At 42.2% G+C, this 20005-nt stretch overlaps 1 protein-coding gene across 3 annotated transcripts in view; it reads right to left on the reverse strand.

Moving 5' to 3' along the window:
* Nucleotides 1–507: 507 nt before the first annotated feature.
* Nucleotides 508–20005, reverse strand: part of uacab (uveal autoantigen with coiled-coil domains and ankyrin repeats b) — a 39037-nt gene continuing 19539 nt past the window's right edge. For all 3 annotated transcript variants that reach the window (XM_085156217.1, XM_085156226.1, XM_085156235.1), the window contains exons 2-19: nt 19484–19614; nt 15612–15700; nt 14746–14810; nt 13489–13546; nt 11703–11773; nt 11374–11480; nt 10645–10826; nt 10090–10127; nt 9645–9701; nt 9359–9466; nt 8869–8901; nt 7906–7998; nt 7686–7716; nt 7524–7570; nt 4643–7333; nt 4222–4374; nt 3200–3265; nt 508–3029 (exon numbers count right to left, since the gene is read on the reverse strand). In XM_085156217.1, the coding sequence (XP_085012343.1) occupies nt 2958–3029; nt 3200–3265; nt 4222–4374; nt 4643–7333; nt 7524–7570; nt 7686–7716; nt 7906–7998; nt 8869–8901; nt 9359–9466; nt 9645–9701; nt 10090–10127; nt 10645–10826; nt 11374–11480; nt 11703–11773; nt 13489–13546; nt 14746–14810; nt 15612–15700; nt 19484–19614 (4092 nt within the window). In that variant the 3' untranslated portion in view covers nt 508–2957. The remainder of the gene's footprint in view (nt 3030–3199; nt 3266–4221; nt 4375–4642; nt 7334–7523; nt 7571–7685; nt 7717–7905; nt 7999–8868; nt 8902–9358; nt 9467–9644; nt 9702–10089; nt 10128–10644; nt 10827–11373; nt 11481–11702; nt 11774–13488; nt 13547–14745; nt 14811–15611; nt 15701–19483; nt 19615–20005) is intronic.

The raw sequence follows: 20005 nt of genomic DNA on the forward strand, positions 1-20005 counted from the left end.
GTTTTGCTTGCAGCCAGTAAGAAATAAGCAGTAACTCATAAATGTCTGAAAAGTAAACCCCCAGCTAACACAGCGAGTAATATAGTGCTTTCCCTGTTTTGGACATATACTGATCCTCATAAGCACATGTATGACCAACTCTTTTTTTTAAAGTTCGTTCCATGTGAGAAAAACCCAGCTTTTTCTTTCCAAAGTACAGCTGTTCATAAACCATATTACTGAAAAACAACTCATGGGCTTGTAATACTAGATGACAACACACACAGGTGATGAGATTAACACGTGGCACGAGTTCAAAATCTGACTTGCTGATGGTGCCAGACAGAAAGTCAGGAAATCATAAAAAGATCTGGTGAAGAACACGAACGTCTTCACCACATCCTCATCCTGTAGCCACTGAGGTATTTCAGCTGTGCTACAGTACCAGCACTGCTAATGTTGCAGAAGCTCCTTGTGATGACAAAAGACACACACACACACACACACACACACACACACAACACAATATAGTTTTCTATGTTAGGCACTTTTATTGATTTTGTATGACTGATTCACAAATACAACTATTCTTGCCAAGAGCCTCCGCCCAGTTAAACAAACTGGTTAAACAGTAACATTTAAAGATTCAAACGGATTCATACTTTAGCCTTTAAACGGTAGAGGGAAAAGAAAAGAAACATCCAAAAAGTTTGTGTTAACCATTAAAAAAAAATCTGCAGAACAAAACAGAGGAAAGGTTTGATGGGTATAAACAGCTTTTTTTGTGTGTGTCCTAAATATAAAAACAAAGCGTATTAGCTGGAAGGGTAAAGAGGAGTGTTTCAGATGAGTAATAGTTCAGGGGTTGTTCTTATCAAATTAGTATCCTACAGTAAAACCTCAACGTGTTTTGTGCCGTTCTACTTCCAGACCTGCTGAATAATGTCACACTGTAGTAAAGTAATTAAAGTACAAAGCTATGAAAAATATATCAGTGTAAAGGCACAAGAGACTCGCTCAACAATCACAACACCACCACACTACACCATCAGGAGCCACAACGAGCCGGCTCAGGGGTACGCGTCTGCTGCTCTGGGATAGCTGCATGAATCAGCTGCTCTATAAAGTAGAGTTTTAGCGGTTTTTTAAAAAGAGGTTTGGTTTAAAAAGCACAGCAGCAGATATTAGCAGATGAAGCTTTATCACTTTAGTTTCTTATGCACATTTTTAGCGTTTCTCAGATTTCTAATAAATGCCACTAGTGTTCAGTAAACGCATGCAGCTGTAACAGCTTCCAAAAGCAGCAACTGCCTACCCCTGGTCTGCAGTGATTATTACATTTTCTACCAACTTGGCCTGCCAAGTTTCACCACTAGAGGACACTCTGGTTTAAAGAAAAAGACGACGTGCCACTGCAAACTGTAGGACACAGCAAGAAATCGCCGCTTCACACCCCTGTGATTCGAATCCTGCGTGACCAGTGCACAGATTCGTGTAACCGGACTGTGAGATAACCGAGCACTCACCCAAATATACCTCATACAACTGTCTACAAGCGCGGCAAGAAGGCTTTAGATTTGGATCCACTTCAGGTCTTTGGCATCCGATTAGTTTGGACCTCCAGAAGAGAAGAGAGAAAAAAAGAAAAGAAAGGTGTGCCACAAAATGAGTCTGACTTAAAAGAAAGCGAGTGAAAGTTAAAGGACAGGTTCACGTAGTTTCATCTGATTTTCAGCCCGTCTGTACACTGACTGATTTACTGGGAGCTGTAATCATTTTTTTGAGTCAAAAACAAATGCAAATATTAAGGCTTCATTCCCCACGGTTAAATTTACTGTAACTTCACCATGTCACCATGCACTCCCAGCAGCTCTGCAAGGAAACAGGCAGGCAAAAGGAGCCTTTGCCCCAAAGTAAATACTAATCATTCAACTGGATCTCATATTGCATTTGTTAAACTTAACACCAAGTACTAAAAGTATTATCACTTCTTAAACTATTCAGATCTTAGCAAGAACAAGAAAAAAAGCTGATGGCTCATCTCAACATCTGCGTTGTCGCCTGCAAGCTGAAGCAAACCATGAAAGAGTTTTCAGACTCCCTCTATGTAAAACAAATAGGTTTGCCCACAGGAGCTAGCACACTGCAAGAAATAGTCATTTAGCTTTAGGACAGGCTGATAACACACATGCACGATTTGCCACTCTGTACAATGGCCGGGTACAGATAGGCGACTTGTAATTAACGTACACCTAAAGTACCTTTCTGATATTGCTACTGTTGCTATTCTCTTTTTGCTTCATTTGAGTGTGTGTGTAAATCAGCAGGTGAAAATGTATCAAAGAAAACAATGATTACAGCAGCCAGTAACTCTGGGCTTCTGAGCTGGAAACTGTGAACCCCTCCCATTAAAACTCCAGCAAACGTCGGTGTTAAACATGGAAGCATTCTGCACGAGCGCTGACAGTCAGGCGGGAATGTGAAAAGTGGTCTGTTTGTCCAGTTTACAGTTAGCTGAGTGTTTCAGGAGTAATCCAAGAAAGGGATGCACATTTTCAAATAACCTTCACATCACTGAATATAATGTGTAAAAGTTGCATAAAATCCACAGATCTTCACCATCATTAGAAAAGATGCAAAAAATAATGTATGAAACAGTTTGTTGTTTTTACATACTGTGTACCAGCAACTGCAAAGTGTTTCTGCATACAGGTAGTTGATTACATTTGGTTTTAACTGCTGAGTTTTTGTTTTCTGTGTATCTAAAAGAAAACGCTGCTGGTGTTTGTCTGTATCTACAGCCTGGAGACTTCTTAGACTTTAGATGCAGCAAAATGTGTTTTCTAACAGCCTGTCAGCAGAGATTTGTCAGCAGACACACACTGGGCGCCCACAGGGGCCACAGCAGGAACACTTTACAGCAGGGGATATGAAAACAGTGAATCTGAGTCAGCAGGTAGCAGCAGGGTTTTGAAGCTTTAACACACAAACTCCTGTCTCATGCGGATGATCTGCAGCAAGGCGGCCTGGACGTCCTCGTCCATGTGGCCCTGTGGGAGAAACAGAAGAAGGGCTTCGGTACATATATAACATCAGATATTAACATTAGACTATCATCATCTGATATTCTGTAGTAACCCTGCTGCAAACTTTCTTTCGTAGACAAACCAGACAAATCTCACTGCGCAGTAATCTCCACAGATTAATGAGTAAGACTTACCTGGGCTGCGCTGAGCAGATGTGTTCGATAAATTGAAACCACCTCTCTGTGTTGCCTCTCAGCATCCTTGTGAAGCAGAAAGAAAGGAGGAAGACGTGAGTGACACTGTGCTTTGTTTCACGTCTTTAACAGCTAGGCAGTGTAATTGATGTTGACTGTATTCCAGCTACTGTATGTTATGATGTTAGAAGAGCAGCAACTTGCTCTAAAGTTGTTCACGTCTTCTTGTTTTCAGCTTTTCATTACGTTATCAATTCAGCTATCCAAAATAAATATGTAATAATAATAACTAAATACACTATATTGCCAGATATTCACTTATCTGCCCTCAAACATGTATGAACTAGAGTGATGCCCCATTCTTAGTCCATAGGGTTTAATATGATGTTGGCCCGCCCTTTGCTGCTATTACAGCTTCAACTCCTCTGGGGAAGGTTCAGGAGTGTTTATGCAAATTTTTGACCATTCTTCCAGAAGCACATTCGTGAGGTCAGACACGGCTCACAGTCTGCGCTCCATTTCACCCCAAAGGTGTTCTGTCGGGTTCAAGTCAGCCAGTCAAGTTCTTCAACACCAAACTTATCCATGTCTTTATGGATGTTGCTTTGTGCACTGGTGTGCAATCATGTTGGAACAGGAAGGGACCATCCCAAACTGTTCCCACAAAGTTGGGAGCATGAAATTGTGCAAAATAGCTTTGTATGCTTTGTTATAATACCACTAAAAGTGACTGTGGAATATTTAGTAGCAAGGAAATTTCATGAGTGGACTTATTGCACGGTGGTATCCTATCACGGTACCATGCTGGAACTCACTGAGCTCCTGAGAGCGACCCATTCTTTCACAAAGGTGTGTAGAAGCAGTCTGCATGCACAGGTGCTTGATTTTATACACATGTGGCTGTGTAAGTGATTGAAACACCTGAATTCAATTATTTGAATGGGTGAGCGAATACTTTTGGCAGTCTATATTTATATAGTTTGTCTAGAACACGTTTTAGCATGTGATGTGTGTGCACTTACAGCCAGCTGCTGCTGTAGGCTCTTGATCTGAGCTTGGAGTGGGTCGATGTGCTGCGTCTGCCTCTTATTGGGTGTGTTGCTTGTGTATGCCAGCTGGGACAGACCATTCAGCGCCTGCTTTAATCGCTCAACGTCTGTAAGCAACTCTGTGATCTGTCACACAGACAAAGAGCAGGACAAATATCGACGTTAAAGATCGTTTAACGTCGATCAAGGATTTCCACAGTAGAAATGGAAAAATGTCAGAAAAATCTTTTTCCTCTATTCATCAAAATAAATGACAAGCACGTCTCAGTGGTCATTATCATGCTTTTCATTGTTACAGTGGCATTTAGAGTTTATGTGAAACACGTAAAAATTTATCAAAGTATCTCAAATGAAACTGGGAACAATTAAGACTATAGTGTGAATTGTTTTGTACCTTCTTGTCTTTGGCTTCGGTCTGCTCAGCTGATGTTTGAATCCTCTTCTGCAGGTCACGGATGGTGGTGAGGGACTCGTCGTATCTCTCTTTCAGCTCTCTGATCTCCCTTTCGATGGCGCGCCCCTTCTCCTGGACTGCCTCCATCTCTGTCCTCGCCCTGCTCTCGCCCTTTCTTGCTTTTGTTGCCTCCTGATGGACCTTTTCACGCTCTTCTACCAAGCTCAGCAGCTTGTTATTCAGGCTGGCGACCTCCTCCTCCAGCTGCTGTTTCTCCTTCTTCAGCTCGTTCATTTGGTCTTCCTTACAGCGGATCTCTTCGAGAGCCTGAGTAGCCTGAAGGAGCTCTGACTGCAGGGCAGATACATCTTCCGCCCTCTGGGCGTTGTTTTCCTCCTCTTCGCGGAGAGCCAGGTGTAGCTTAGCCACTTCAGCCTCCAGGGCTTCCTTATCCTCGGCATGCTGCTGCAGCAGAGACTCCTGCTCCCGGTGGAGTTCCTGCACTTCTTTCTGAAAGGCGCACGCCTTCTGGGCCTCCGCCTGCTGCGCCTCTCTTGCTTTCTTGCAATCAGCCTGCGTCTGCTGCAAGGCATCATTGAGGGCTTTGAGCTCGGTGTCGTATGTCGATATGCGTGTCAGCTCTGACTTCAGACGCTCCTGTAGGTTTTGAATTTGAGCATTGCACAGGGCATTTTGCTCTTGAAGTTCAGCTTTCTGAAGTGTTACCTCGTCGAGCTGCTGCTCTAAGTTGACCAACGTCTGGGTCAGTTCTTCACATTTAGCCTTGAACTCCTCCTCATTTTCTTTGTGCTTTTCACTGGAAACCAGAGCGACGTCTAGTCTCCTCTGAACAGATTCCACCTCAACTTTCAGTTTCTTTTCCTCCTGTCTGTTGCCCTCTCTGGCAGTCTTTTCTTTGTCATACTTCTCTTCCATTTCCAACAGTTTTGCTGTCAACTCTTTAACCTGGGTGCTGTAAGAGGTTTCCTTCTCCTCAGCTGTTGTCAGAGGCACAAACTTAGACTGAATAGCCTCCTGTATGGTATCAAGCTCTTTCTTCTGAGCCTCCAGTTCGTGAGTAAGCTTAACTGTTTCATCCTGAGCCAACGCATGCATTGCAGACGCCTCATTCGCTCTATTCTCTGACTCGACCACGGCAGCATTCAGCTTGTCTGTGATAGCTCTGTGGTCTTTTACACTGATGTAGTCGTTTTTCATCTCCAGCAGAACTTTTTCTAACTTTTCTTTTAACTTTTCATTTCCTTCTTTCACATTCTTCAACTCTTCCCCACTTTCTTTCCCCCTTGTCTCCAACTTTAACATCTCATCTTTAACGCTCTCTAAGGTGGAACATAACTCCATTTTCACTTGCTCGTGCTGCTGTCTGGGAACATACTGTCCCTCCAAGCTCTCTTTGAGAGTCTGACTCTGTGTGGTCAGCTGCACACACTCTTTATCTCTGTCTTCACATCTCTTCTGCAAAAGCTCAACTTTCTTTATCAGGTCGGCGTTCTGACACCTCATAGTGTCCATCTCACTTTGTTGTTTCTCACTCGTGCTGCCGAGGCTGCTGATATTCTTCTGCAACGCGGCCCTCTCGGTCTGAAGCTGTTGGACTTGTGCCTCTGCTCTTCCACAACGTTCGCCGGCTTCCACCAGTTTGTCCTCGAGATCCTCCAGAGCCGTTACCATGTTCCTCCGAACTTCCTCGTGGTTCTGTATCGGTATAAAGTCCACCTCAATCCTGCTGTTAAGCTCATCCAGCTGCTCTTGTAGCATGTCTTTTTCATCCTCACTCTTCTCAACCTCATGAATCAGAGCCTGGCTTTTTGCAGTCACCTCCACCAATGTCTTTTTCAGGGTAGTGTTCTCATCTTCCAGTGCTGCCCAGACCTGCTGCTCCTCAGCAGACAACGGCCTCGGGCCTCCCTGTGAGGAGGGGCTGTCTAGCTTTCGATGGAGCTCCGCCACCTCCTCCAGCACCCGATCGTAGTCTTCCCTCAGCTCGGCGAGCTGCCGTTCCTTCTCGTCAACTGCATTGGTGAGCAGGTTTTTCATGTTGTCGAACTTCTCGGCCGGTACGGTGTTGCCATGTTTAGTCTGGGCCTCTTTCAGCTGGGTTTCCATTTCTAAAAGTGTTGCTCTCAGTACGTCTTGCTCTGCAGTCAGATTTTGGACATCATGGTTCAGCCTCTCTGTCTCAGCTGCTAGTTGGCTCTCACTGCTCTTGTACTCCTCCAAGGCCTTCTCACTCTGTTTGAGGCGGTTGCGAACGCGGCCCACTTCGGCCGAAGCACCTTCATACTTGGCCTTGACGTCCTGGAGCTGAGTGCGCAGTTCTTCTGTCGCTTGGCCTCCTAAATGTTCTTTGACAGCAACTACGTGGGCTTGCAGCTGTTTGACCTTGCACTCAGAGTCCAGCATCCGTTTCTGGACGTCTCCCAAGGCGTCCTCGAGCTCTTGAACCTGCTGGTCAGCCTGTTTCTGGATGGTGTCTCGGCTCTGAAGTAGCTCCTGGCACTCTCTGGTTTTACGGCTCAGTGCAGACTGAAGCCGTGTCGTCTCCTCCTCAGCTGCCTGCTGTCTTTTCTTGACTGCCTCAAGTTCATTTCGGAGCGCATCCAGCTCACCAGGAAGAACTTTCTCCAGTGGTCGGGATAGTGAACGTGAGAGGGGAGGATTTCTGAGCATCTTTAGAGAGAGATAGGAAAAAGATGCTGAATTAGTATTGTATGTTTATATTGCACAATAAAGTCATTCACAGCTTTGCCCCACCCACCACTGTACATTCAAACCTTTTAGATGTAAACTATGAAAGAAAGACATGCATAGACACCAGACACATGCAGCACATATAAAACTGTTCACAGGGGGGAAATACCTGATCAGAATCCAGGCTGTGACCTTTGACAAAAACATTTTCTTTACCTGCAACACAACAGCACACAAACGTAAAACTAAAGCAAACACAAACTCTGCTGCTAAAGTTTGAAATTATGGTCTTAAAATGTTCTTTATGGTCCAAAATAAGCAGGAAGCTAACCTTTGATAACCGACTGACCAGAGTATTCCCCCTGTGAAAACACAGATGGACAAATCGATTACAAACTGACTGATTAGACAGACTACATAAAAATACAAATAAAATAACACTGCTGTAATCAGAAGGCTGCACGTGCCAGTTAAACTTGAATCCGAAAACATTTTACTTTCATAAGGATTCCCTCAAAGCAGAGACCACACACATGCATGAATTCACTAACCAAAGTACTCCGGAGCTGGACCTTGACAGTCTCCTGCCCTCGAGCGCCTTCATCTTTTTCTTTGGTGCTGAGTAACATCTTCAAGTGTTCCTTCTAATAGAAGAAGAAGAAGAAGAATGTTAAAAGCAGTGACGGTAAGAACTCACACTTCAACACTTTAAATGAAATGCTCAGAAAAGGCCAAACCAATCAAACAATTTACTGTGAAACAGTTCGTAACATGAAAAACACAGGTATCAGATAATGTACCTACTAACCATATGTCTAAATGCATCTACTCCCTATGTGTGCTACAGTTTGTGTTATCACCACTGATGTTTCTAATTCAAAAAGTTTTAACAGCATCAGATATTAAAGGGGCTTAGCGAAGACGTTTGGATGTGCTGCAGGCCGAGTGAAAAACAAATGCTTCTAAAGGCAGCAGAAGTCAAAGGAAGGGAGGTGAGGCCTGAAATCCCGAAGAGAAGAAATCTGGTCTGCGGGTTGGCACATCTTTACGAGACAAAACTGCTCCTGCGCCCAAGATACTAAGCTGCAGGCAAACACTGATCTGCGCACGGTAAAATAAATCCACAAAACACCTCGACATCCATGGCTTTAAAAGGCGAGCAGCTTCTTAAAGAGGAGCAGAAAGAAGGCAAAGTATCTCACCATTTGCACAGTTAGAAGTCACGCTTATTTATAGACTAGTTTAACAATTTCATTTTACTTTGAAGTGACTGTTATTTATTCCTTATTTATTAAATGCTGATAACCTAAAAAAGGGAAGAGCTCTTGGAAGAAAAGAGTTCACTGTGCACAGGACACAATTTCACAAAGAGCAAGCCACAATCATTAACCACCAGCACTGTCATACAAAGTGTTTCCTTGTTGTTCAAGTTACGTCTGCATGCAGTTTATAATGAAGGATAAAAGCGAACATTGTGAATGAACCACAGGTAGACGGTTATTTTTCTATCATACCTCTTTTTGAGAGTCTTCTGCGGCCATTTTTTCCTGCAGATGAAAAAGGATCACAAGTCAACTCACATGAGAGATTAATAAATGACAGATGATTTCATTTAATTGAATTTCCTTGCCCTTCTGCGTATTGTAAATTGTTCTGGCAGCTAATAGCAGGCAGCTATCATGCTCACTTAAGAAAGTCTCCTTTTTTTAATATAATTATAAGCCAGCTCTGCCTCCTCAACACCTAGGGTTAGAAAATTATCACACATTTCATAAATTACACTTCTTATGTTAGAGGAAAAGGAGACGTTAAGCCAAAGCAGTGTGACTCAGCTTAGCTTTTGTTATTACATTTTACTTTAATTCATCATTTCAGTCCTAAGAAGGACCTGCAGAACCATCCGGCAGGTGCAGTGAACAAAGTGAGCCAGACACCTGGAAGGCTTTACTGTACCATTGTGCACAGGAGCTCTGTCACTGTGGGAATACATTAGCCTGGATTTACCTGGGTGAGCTGTTGCTGGAGCATGTTGACTTTATCTAAGAGAGCTTTCTGCTCCTGGTAGTACTTCCTGAGGCCTTCCTGCAGAGTCTCATTCTGCCTTTCCAGATCCTGAATAACAAACAGCAAAAAAAAGACAAAACTTTAAACAAATAATTAAAATGCTGAATCAAAAAGAGAAAAGAAAAGAATGATTCATTTTGATTATGAGTTGTATTTCTGTGTAAGCTCTGTAGGATGCTTTGCATGTTTGTGTGTAATGAGTACGGTGACGTTACACAGCACTTACATGTATGATCTGGTCCTTTCTGTTAATCTCAGCTGCCTCTGTTCTCTCCACTGAATGCTGAGGATAAGACAGGATCTTATTTTAACATTACCAGTCATGAAATCACAGAACAATTCTTACTTATAGGCACTAGATGGCAGCGTTGCACAACTGAGCAGATCTATGTAGCCTGAAATGTATAAATGCTGTGCTGAACAACACCAAAAAAGATGTTGAGAGATGTGGAGGGAGCAGCAGGAGAGGGTGAGGTTACAGTGATGGAAATGTAAGCAACTCTGACCACCGTTATCTTTAACAAATATAGAGCCTCAGCACCATTTCCATTAGGCTACATGTCACCACGACATACTCCACAATGAGTGAAATGTGGAGAATAACAAATGCTCTTTATTATTATATTAAAGAGACTTAAAGATGATGTGATTTAAGCATGTTTCAGCGTTACCTGTCGCTTCCACTGTTCTATCTTTGCGGCTTCTTTATCTGCAACACAACCAGAAGAGCGAAAGGTGACATTTCATTCCTCCGCTGTTTGTTATCAGGATAAGACAAAAACACGTTCAGAGAGAACGCAACCAAGGAAGGCAAAAGGAAGCAGCTGTGAAAGTGTTGTAAGACATGTAGAACAAAAATGCAAAACACAGGGTTTAAAATGTATAACTTTGTATACTTATAATTTGAAACCAGCAGATACTTAAAGTTAAATAGCATCTTGTCATTATTGATAGCATATGTAATAATAGTACTGTCATGTAAAGTCTACACTTTTGTTAGTCTTTACAAAAATCACCTTTCACTTTGTACATAAATAATCTGGTGAGCCGTCACACTGATGTGTTTTATGCCACTAAGTATCCAAGTAACAAAAGAAATAAATAAATAGTGTGACACTAAGGTTTAGACCTTTCCTTTATCTTTAGGTTAGTCTGTAAAGTTTTATTTATTTATTTTCTTCCAAAAGCAAATTTAGAAATAGCTGTTTCTTGTCCTGCACTCTGACCTCTGTTGGCTTTGTCGATGTAACTTTTGACCATCGTGATGAGCTCCTGGTCCTTGTTGAAGCGAGCGTAGTGATGTGCGTCGTGACCCAAGCCGTCCACAGTCTTCACATCGGCGCCGCTCTTCAGCAGCACCTCCACTGCATCCTTACAGCCGAACTCACAGCCGAGGATCAGCGCGGTCCTGAAGACGTCAGAGACGGTTTATAATGAAGGCAAAGCTGAATCATCAGAGTGCTTCAAACTGATGGGGATGTACCAGTAACCTGACTGCAGCCAAGGTGTGCAGAAGAGCATTTCTGAACACACAACAGCTCAAACCCTGATGCAGATGGGCTACAGCAGCAGAAGACTGCATTGTGTGTGACTTCTGTCAAATCAAATTATCTTAAATTCTGTAACATTCAGAGGGCAGGTTCAGGATTTGGTGTAAACAACATGAACGCATGGATCCATCCTGCCTTATAACAGGGGTTCAGGCTGGTGGTGCCTTCATGAGCTCTTACTACTGCTGTTTTTTTTCAGTGTTGGATTCTGTTTGCTTCCCTTTTAAAAACAAAACTTTTATTGCCTGTTTAGTCTAAAATGGTTTCATGTTAATGTCACAAAAACGCCAGAAGAAATGAGACTTGTTTTAACTTTTCGAACTATATAATCTGTCCAAATCTTGCTTTCCACTTCAATTAAAACTGCTCTAACAGGCCCGCTCGGCAAATTGGAGTGTATCTTACTTGTTTTGTTTGTCCCGGACAGTAATGTCAGCTCCTCGCTCCAGCAACAGCTGACAAATACGGGGATGACACATCTGGGTTGCCAGAATCAGAGGTGTCCTCCCATCCTGAAGAAAGAAAATAAAAAACATTCACATTCCTCTACAGATGTGAGTACACTCCTTCATGATCTGATCCAAAAAGAGCATTTATGTAAACTAGGTTAAAATGACTTTAAATGTAGTTTAAGACCTCCACACAAGGCAAACTCAAGGACTAAACACAAGCACAAAATGGCTTGGGCTTTTTCAGAAAAATACTGCAAAACAAAGAGCAAAAGAAATTCTCACAAAATCGGTGGCATTCACAGCCGCCCCGCTGTCACAGAGAAGTTTGACGCTGGAGGCACAGCCCGCCATGACTGTGGAGAAAAAGAACAGAGCGCTGCAATCATTTCATCTCATTTACCACAGAAAACAAGCACAGACACTGTTGATGTTGAAAATAGTACCATCAAAGGTATACGCAAACCGCCTTTAAACAAACTGCTGAATTTTATTTTCTATAATGTCTCAAACATCAACATCCATATGTAAGCATGCGTAGGCTTTGATTATGGAAAACAGTCAAAGAGAGAAAAGAGTAGAGTTTACTCCAGCACACACATACAGAGTAGAGAGTGGGTTGATGCTACAGCAGTTACTATTGTGCTACTGCACAGGGTACCAGCTCTATTTTACCATAGTACAACTATAATTAAGTAGCAGCAGGATAGTTGTTTACTATAGTCTTCTACTGCTGCTGTCAGTACTAGTAGACTATAATAGAATCAGGACTACAGTGGACTAGAATAGAGTTTTAAAATACACTGAGCACTTTATTGCAGTGGAATCAGAGCTAGAACAGAGTGATGTCACCTCAACATTAGATGAGAGAGCATATTACTTAAAGCTTTGAACTGAGTCTTTTTTTTTTTCTTAGACCAAAATGCAAAATACACTATATGGACAAAAGTACTGGGCCACCAACACAGGACACCTACAGGAGCTGTTCAGGTATGGGAGCCAATGCCAGAAGGTCCTGGCACACAGTTTTGTTTTTGTTTTTTCTGCTGCTGTTAATGAAACTCAGCAGAATGTCAGTGTGCATCAGCACCTCAGACATGGCTGAGATGCTGTGTTTCCCAAACACTTGCACTTTGCAATAATGCTACTTACCTATGATAGTGGCATATCTAGGAGGGAAGACATTTCATGAGATACAATAGTGGCATCCTATTACAGCACCATTCAGTGAGCTCTTTAGAATTACTCATACTATCACAAATGTATGCAAAGGCCAAATTTTACCTGAATTCAAACATTGAAAGGTGTGGACCAATACATCTGTCCATATAGTGTACAGTGCTTAACCGCCCATGGATGGTTTATACCACAGCTGCCATAATTTAACAGTACTTGTAAATGCCAAAATAACTTTTTGAATGTTCCTAGAAGTGTTAATACATCACTATGTGCAAATTCTTAAATATAATTATCGTTGTTATATAACTTTAAAATTTATGGTTTTAGAAAAAATAAGAAAAAAATAGTAAAGTGCATTATTTCTTTTTAAATTAAGCAATCATTCCTGAACAGAAAACTCGGTTTTAGTGGTTGAACGTTGAAAGAGAAGTCCAGTGTGCTGGCTCAAATTTGGATATAAAAATTTAGTTCACTGAATTCTTTAATTTTTAGAGATTTCTAAATTATTTGTGCTTCCTTCTTTTCATGACAGGCGGTCAGCACTGTATGTTGCTCTACAAGTCTGATAGGCCTCTCAAGTCTACAGGGATTGGACAGCGGGTGGTGTTCAGAGTTCAAACTCAAAATGCCAAACTGGCTTTTAATGTTTGTAGTACCCCATGCTGAAATCGACTCCCCTCGGATCTCATATATATCAGCAGTAACTTCTTTCACGCCACTTTTTATTATTCTTTGTGTTCTTCTTTTGGTTTTATGGTGCATTACTTTTTAGTCTGTTATTTTTTCATTTTCTTGAAATTTACACTCTATTTGTAAAGTCCTTGGAACTACAAATGTTAATGAATTGCTGTGTGAAATAACTTTTCCCTGCCTTGCCGTAGAATAGTCTTACCAGCATCATGTAGAGCCGTTCTTCCTTGCAGGTCCACATTTCCAACTGGACAGTTGTGCTGTTAAAAACAAAGAAAAACTTAGAAAAAGAAAATGTAGAAACGGTTACACAGCATGTATCAAAACAAATAAAGAATATGACTTAATGTCAATATGAAAAAGATAAACTCACACTTTACATTACAGGTTCGTTAGCACAGACCAGTTTCAGTGTATTATAGTATAATGACACTGATTCAAATAACAAAGAAATGATCCCGTAACAATTCTGTTTGGTCATTACTAACATGCACTGTAACTATGTAGGGACACAAAGTGTTTTCAGTGGAGTACAGACACTCAGGTTCTCTTATGCCAGTCTACTTGTCCAGCAGTGGTTTAATTAGGTTTCCTTGTTGCAGGTGTGTAAAACAGGAGCATCCTAAATATCATGTATTTCCAGCAGCTGGCAGTGGAAACTAAAAGGCAGCAGAAGGAAGGTCATATTAGGATAAGTGGTGCTGTGCTCAAACGCTTGTGACATCTACACACAGCCCACTCCACTGACTGGGCTCCAGTGATTGTAGGGCTGTGGTGATGAGGGCTGCAGGACTCTATGCTAACAGGGGCCTGATGTTGCTGGGTAAGCTTGACAGTACGATCTGTCCCCCACTATAAAAACTCCACTCTCTCTAGCAACAAGGGCCAAAAATTAGCAGCATGCTCAAATGACATAGTGAAGAGGGGGCGTAGAACAGCAATGGGAGCTGAAGGTAGCGCATTGGAGGTGGGATATCCTATACCGTGATGGTTTGGGCTGACGGAGGGAGACAGTAGCTGTGGTGGGCATCCAGCTGCTATGTCTGGTGTGATGACGGCACTAAGAATGGATGACAGGTTTGCAGGAGGGTAGGCTTGTCAACAGCTCTGACAACCCCCTGCCAACAGCCACAACCTCCATTAGATCATTGCCATGCCAGATATGAGGGGGGAATGGGGGGGAAGGGACGCAAGACTATGAGAGCACAATGTTGCAGAGAGACAGCCGCCTTATTGTGAACACATAAATCCTCCAGAGGGCCACGGTGACTCAACAAGCACTACTGTTGACCGATATGGAGTGGCCTCAGCAGCCACAGCTGTTTGGCAATAAGAATTTAATGGGGCTGAGAGGGAATCTCCTCTGACTGACCAGTGACTGTGAAACTGTACCAAATAAAAAGGTAATATGTAATTTCATTTTGGCATATGTTTTCTAACAATGACAGCTGCGCTTTACCTGCAGGAGTTTCTGCACACACAGAGAGTGTCCATTTCTCGAAGCTAGATGAAGAGCACTTTTACCTGAAAGAGACAAAAGCAGATTTAAAACAACAACAACAAAAAAAAAAGTTCATTTACAACCCACAATTTGCATGTATGCATATTTAGAGAAACACGCCACAACATGCAATTACCCCTCTGATGCACATACTACAAGTGTTTACAGTACATGTCACTGTACCCACAAAGAAGTACATGTGTCGTTTAATCTGTTTACAGGACTTCAAATGATGTTAGATTAATTCATTATATTAAATAGCAATGCAATATTTCTGTAAATACAGCATACAGATTTTTTTTCAGTCAAACTAGATTATGAAGTAATTTCATTGTTGCTATAATAGCAATTGTAATTTTAGTATTAAAACCTTTGTTACGCCCTTTATAGGGATGGGATTGCTGTTTTCTTCAGTCTGTGGAAAGTAACAGCATGATGTCATTTGTTATTCAAAGTATTTAGCATTACCTTTAGCTAAATGTAACCACACTTTTGAAGGTTGCATACTCTTTGCCTTAGTCGCTCTGCAGTGAGAACTGCTGTCACCAGTGGATAAAATTTATGAGGGTCTGCTCAGGTCCAAGCAACGTATACTCACAGCTGCAGAAATATATTGCGCCTTTAAGGGTCTGTGAGTGTGCATGCTAGATGGTTCTGAGCTATGAAGGTGATCATGCTCTTTTTCCAGTTTCCATAGCGCTTTTTTACATTTCACGGAACGTCTGCAGACAAGTCAGTGTCTTCTATCCAAACTCTGAGTGACTGCTACAATCTGCTAGCAATCAAAGCAATCACGCACAAGGTTTTTGGTGCAACAAACTTACCAGCGGCGTCACTCGCAGTCACATCAACATTGTGTCCCAGGATGAGATTGAGGACTTCTAAGTGTCCTCGTGTTGCAGCCAAATGAAACCTGGAAAACAAGAGAGAGATGGAGATTAATTAAAAATTAATAAATAAGAAATAAAAAAGCCAGAAAAGACTGACAGGGCATGGGTGAGAGGTATATAGAAGAGAACAGAGAGCCCAGAGTTGAGAAGGGCAAGTGAAAACGTGATAGGGTGTAAAGAGACAGGGGAGAGGGTAAAACTGAGAGACAAGAGAGGGGCTGCAAACTGATGCCTGGCTCCAAGCTATCAGCAGGATCAGCATTCTCAAAACATATAACGAGAGCCCTCAGGGTTTGTGAGGTCTCAGTGACAACTAGGAGCGACACAAACTTGCTTGTTTTGCAGAAAAAAAAATGTTGAATGCATGGTAATAGCTAATAGCTAATAGACATGAATAGTAAACTTATTAATATCTACAGCATCAATCAAGTGTTGTGACTGGGACATCCAAGCCAAATGATCAAATCTATCGACCAATGAGAACCATGTGACTCGACTGAACATACTCAGGGCAAGTTGAAGCGAAAGTGTTTAATGCACGATTGCTACACAGTGCACATATTCCCTTGTTAATTGCCTACTTAGTTAACCCGTTTCCCACTGCACGTGTTTGCCAACATGTATTTAATCATCACCTTCAACTGGAAACGTTCCAGCTGCGCTTGTCCAATGTAACCCACAGCAGCACTGCTGCTAGTCTCCATGCAAGACTGCGGAGCACTTGTGTGTAAGCTAATCTCTGTCTGACACCCACCCGGACACATGAGCCCGTTCATACGCTAACCCCAAGTTATCTGCCAAGGAGACAGCTCGGCTGTCACCTCAACGCTGGCGTGGGTATTAAAAGCAGTGTTGATGACCAGGAGATGCTGATCTTCTGTGGAACAGTGGCGTCTTGGGCTCTCCAGGCCAAACAGCAGACGGGAAGCAGAGTAAAGCTATCCAAGTGGGGTGATACCTCTCACTAAGTTCATAACCTACATCGCTTTCCATAAGGAAACTCAAAGAATGCTTTGAAATAAAGTTAAAGGTACATAAGTGCAATTAATTGAGAGCATTTCCCCATGACTTTGAAGAATAGAGAGCGATGACTGTCTTGACAGCAAATATAACTCAAAGCCAAAATGGTCAAGCTTGAAAATCTGACATTTCCTGTTTCCTGTCTCTACAATAATAAAATAAGGCAAAAATACCAAAAAATCCATCTTAAATAAAGTCTGATATTCAACAAACACAAAGAACTGATGCTATAAATACATGAAGACCTCAGTGAAATGGTTAGACAAGATTTTTTGAGACTAATGGCTCTGGCTTTAACAGAGCACATTACATTTTCACATCTGCTCCTTGGGGAGCTTTCAGGTTGTCAGTCTACTGGATATGGCTGCTATTTTTAAAAGAGTCCACTTGTTTCTGTTTTCTATCAAACCCTAGTATGAACCATGTGTGACAATGTGCGTCTCTGAGGATACAACAGTCTATGTTCATATCTTACATTTAGCTCCCTCTTATCTGAAAGTGAATATTGGTATGTGTGCACAAAAACATGCTGCTCTACTCGTTTCTGTAAAGCTCTGTCAATCACTGCTGCGCTTAGTTTTAAGAAAGTCCTCTAATGCCAGTGGTAAGTCACAACATCCATCGTATCAAAATGAGAAGGTCAACATCGTTGCCTGGTAGTGTTAAAAACGGAGAAGGAGAACATTGCAATACATTTGATATATAACAAAGAGAATGGCAGCGACTGCTCAGTGTTACTTCCTGTAAATCTATCATCAAGTCAAGATCACACACACACAAAACTCAGATCTTACAATAGTTAGATTAAAAACAAAAAAGCACCCCCCAAAAGCACTTGAGCACAAAATTAGCTATTCACTCAGTGACAGGATTGTGCTGGAGGTTTAGCTGACTGACTGTCTTTAGTGGTATGCTCATGCTGTCATGAGAACTACTTTTGCTGCTAGGCCCTTGTCTGCACAGAATGAGCGTTAGTGATGGGTGGGCTTACCGCGCTGAGATCCAGCTAAAGCCACAGCAGAGATGCAAACTGTTTACTCAGCTGGAAGGTGCGATAGAAACACTTAGGGCTGAATTCATTAGCTCTACACAACGAGGCTAATCCAGGGAACACCAAATGATATATTGGGGGTAACAGCTTGTAATTAGTTTCCCCTCAGAGGTCCATGATTATAAGGAATCACCATTCAACATTCCTTTGTGGGCTTTTGCAAAGGCCAGAATACCATATGCACATGTTCCGTGTCTGTGTGTGTGTGGCCCAGTGAACTATAAGTGGCCTCGCTGAGTTGCGGTTCACTTTTGTTTTGGTTAGACGTGGCAAAAGCGTGACCTCTTCCGGCCCCCCCTCGAATATTCATTCATTTTACAGTTAACCGGTTCTGATCCACAGGGGAACAGCGAATGATAAGCATGACTGTGTTTGGAAACAACAACCTCTGCAGGCTGTGGTTCTGGATTTAGTTCTGACAAATTCTAGCACCTTATTATGAGACCAGGCATTTATCAGGATGCGTGTATAATTGTGTTTATTCGCATGCATGTGCACATCGGTCTATGCGGTGGTGCCACAAGAGAATTTCACACACTGCTGAAAATACTCTGCACCTTTGCAGTCTGGGATCTGGAACTCCAGAGTTTTATGGTTTAACAAAGGCTTTGTCAAAATAAACGTGCAGCACGGGCCAGAGACGAGTGACTCATTCATATATCTAGGATTAAACCGAGGGCACCTGCCCGCCCGAAAAACTGGTGTCAGAATCTGTTTAAATTTAGGAAGAAAACAGAGCACCTCATTTTTTTTTTTAAACAGGTCAATGTATTGTTTTTCAAGGCTGAACCATTTTTAATAATAGCACTACATTAAAGGTCTGTCTGGGAGAGGTGTTCATATCTGTGGTTTTGGATGGCTGAGATGCAACATCAGAGAATTCCTCATACACATTTCAGACTGACCTATTTTCCTTCTATTTCTTACTGCCCTGTTAACACTGCAGGGTGCATATCGAGTTAGTAGAAAAAACACAACAACCTCTGAACACCTCAGGTTCTCACTTAAAACATGCTCCTCCTCCAAGATGTCAAGAAATCGTGGTAATGGCCTGCAGCAGGGCCTAAATGTATTACTTGGTGTTGCAAGCATCACCATCTAATCTTAATTTGCAGAGAGTCATTTCCTGTAGGGACTACATAAACTGCCTCCAGCCAATGTGGTCAAGCCTCGTGTCCACAGACATTCTTTACACCAGCTCCCACACTGACCTCCGGTCAAAGGGAAACTAAAAGGGAAATTTCTGGATATAAAAAATGGAGACAGAATCATGTACTGCACTCGGTTTCATTTTGTTGTGTTTATATTTGTGGAGGTTCATGCAGGGGTAACGTGGTGCTTATTTAAGACGTTCTGGAGCGAGAGTGACCTAATTGTGAAGGAATCTTAGGGAAGCTTTATCTGGAAAAAAAGGTCAGGAATGTCACGCGGTGGGGAGATCACCACAATGTTTGGAATTGCTGTTGCTGGTTTTAGATTTACAAATCTTTGACAATCCATGCTGGACTCAAACAAACACAAACGTTTCAGTGATTTCTGATCTGTACACTGTCATCTCACTGTACGACTACTTGACACTTCGTGTGGTACGAGTGTGCGCTGCTGAAGCTCAAAGCTCTGACTATACATGTCGACATACTGCACATGGATGCATGTGTGTCTGCATAAGATGCATGTGTGTCTGCATAAGATGCATGTGTGTCTGCATAAGATGCATGCGCCTGTGTTTACTTACGCAGAGCGTCCTTCCACGTCAAGCTTAGTGGGGATGATGCCCTTCTTGTTGAGAACAGCAGACACCTTGTCCACCTCGCCACGCTCCACTGCCTTCATCAGCCGATCATCATACTTGTTCCAGTCTGTGTTCTGTCAATGATGATAGCAAACTATCAGACATTTCTAACCAAACAGTTATGCATTTCACCAAGGCTGTACTTAGTTTAACAGCTGAGAGTAATAGCTATAATTTGGTCCCCAGGAGTTTTAGCTGACTACCAAACGCAAGCCGGGCACAAACACACATAGAACAAAGTCCATTTCTGAGTCATTTTTCCTTTTCTGCTATAATAACAGACAAGAATAGACCTTAATGTGCCAGGAATTTGAAACGCTTCATGAGTTGTTGCTACAAAGCAAGGAAACAGAGTACTCTTAAACCTCCTGATAAGAATGTGGCTCTTTACACTGAAAGTCAAAATAAAGACAAAGCAAAAACAAGCAAACGCAAATTTTAATCATAACCAAGATTCAAAACAGG

The sequence above is a fragment of the Neolamprologus multifasciatus genome, chromosome 1, assembly GCF_963576455.1.
Source record: "Neolamprologus multifasciatus chromosome 1, fNeoMul1.2, whole genome shotgun sequence".
Classification (NCBI taxonomy): Eukaryota; Metazoa; Chordata; class Actinopteri; order Cichliformes; family Cichlidae; genus Neolamprologus; species Neolamprologus multifasciatus.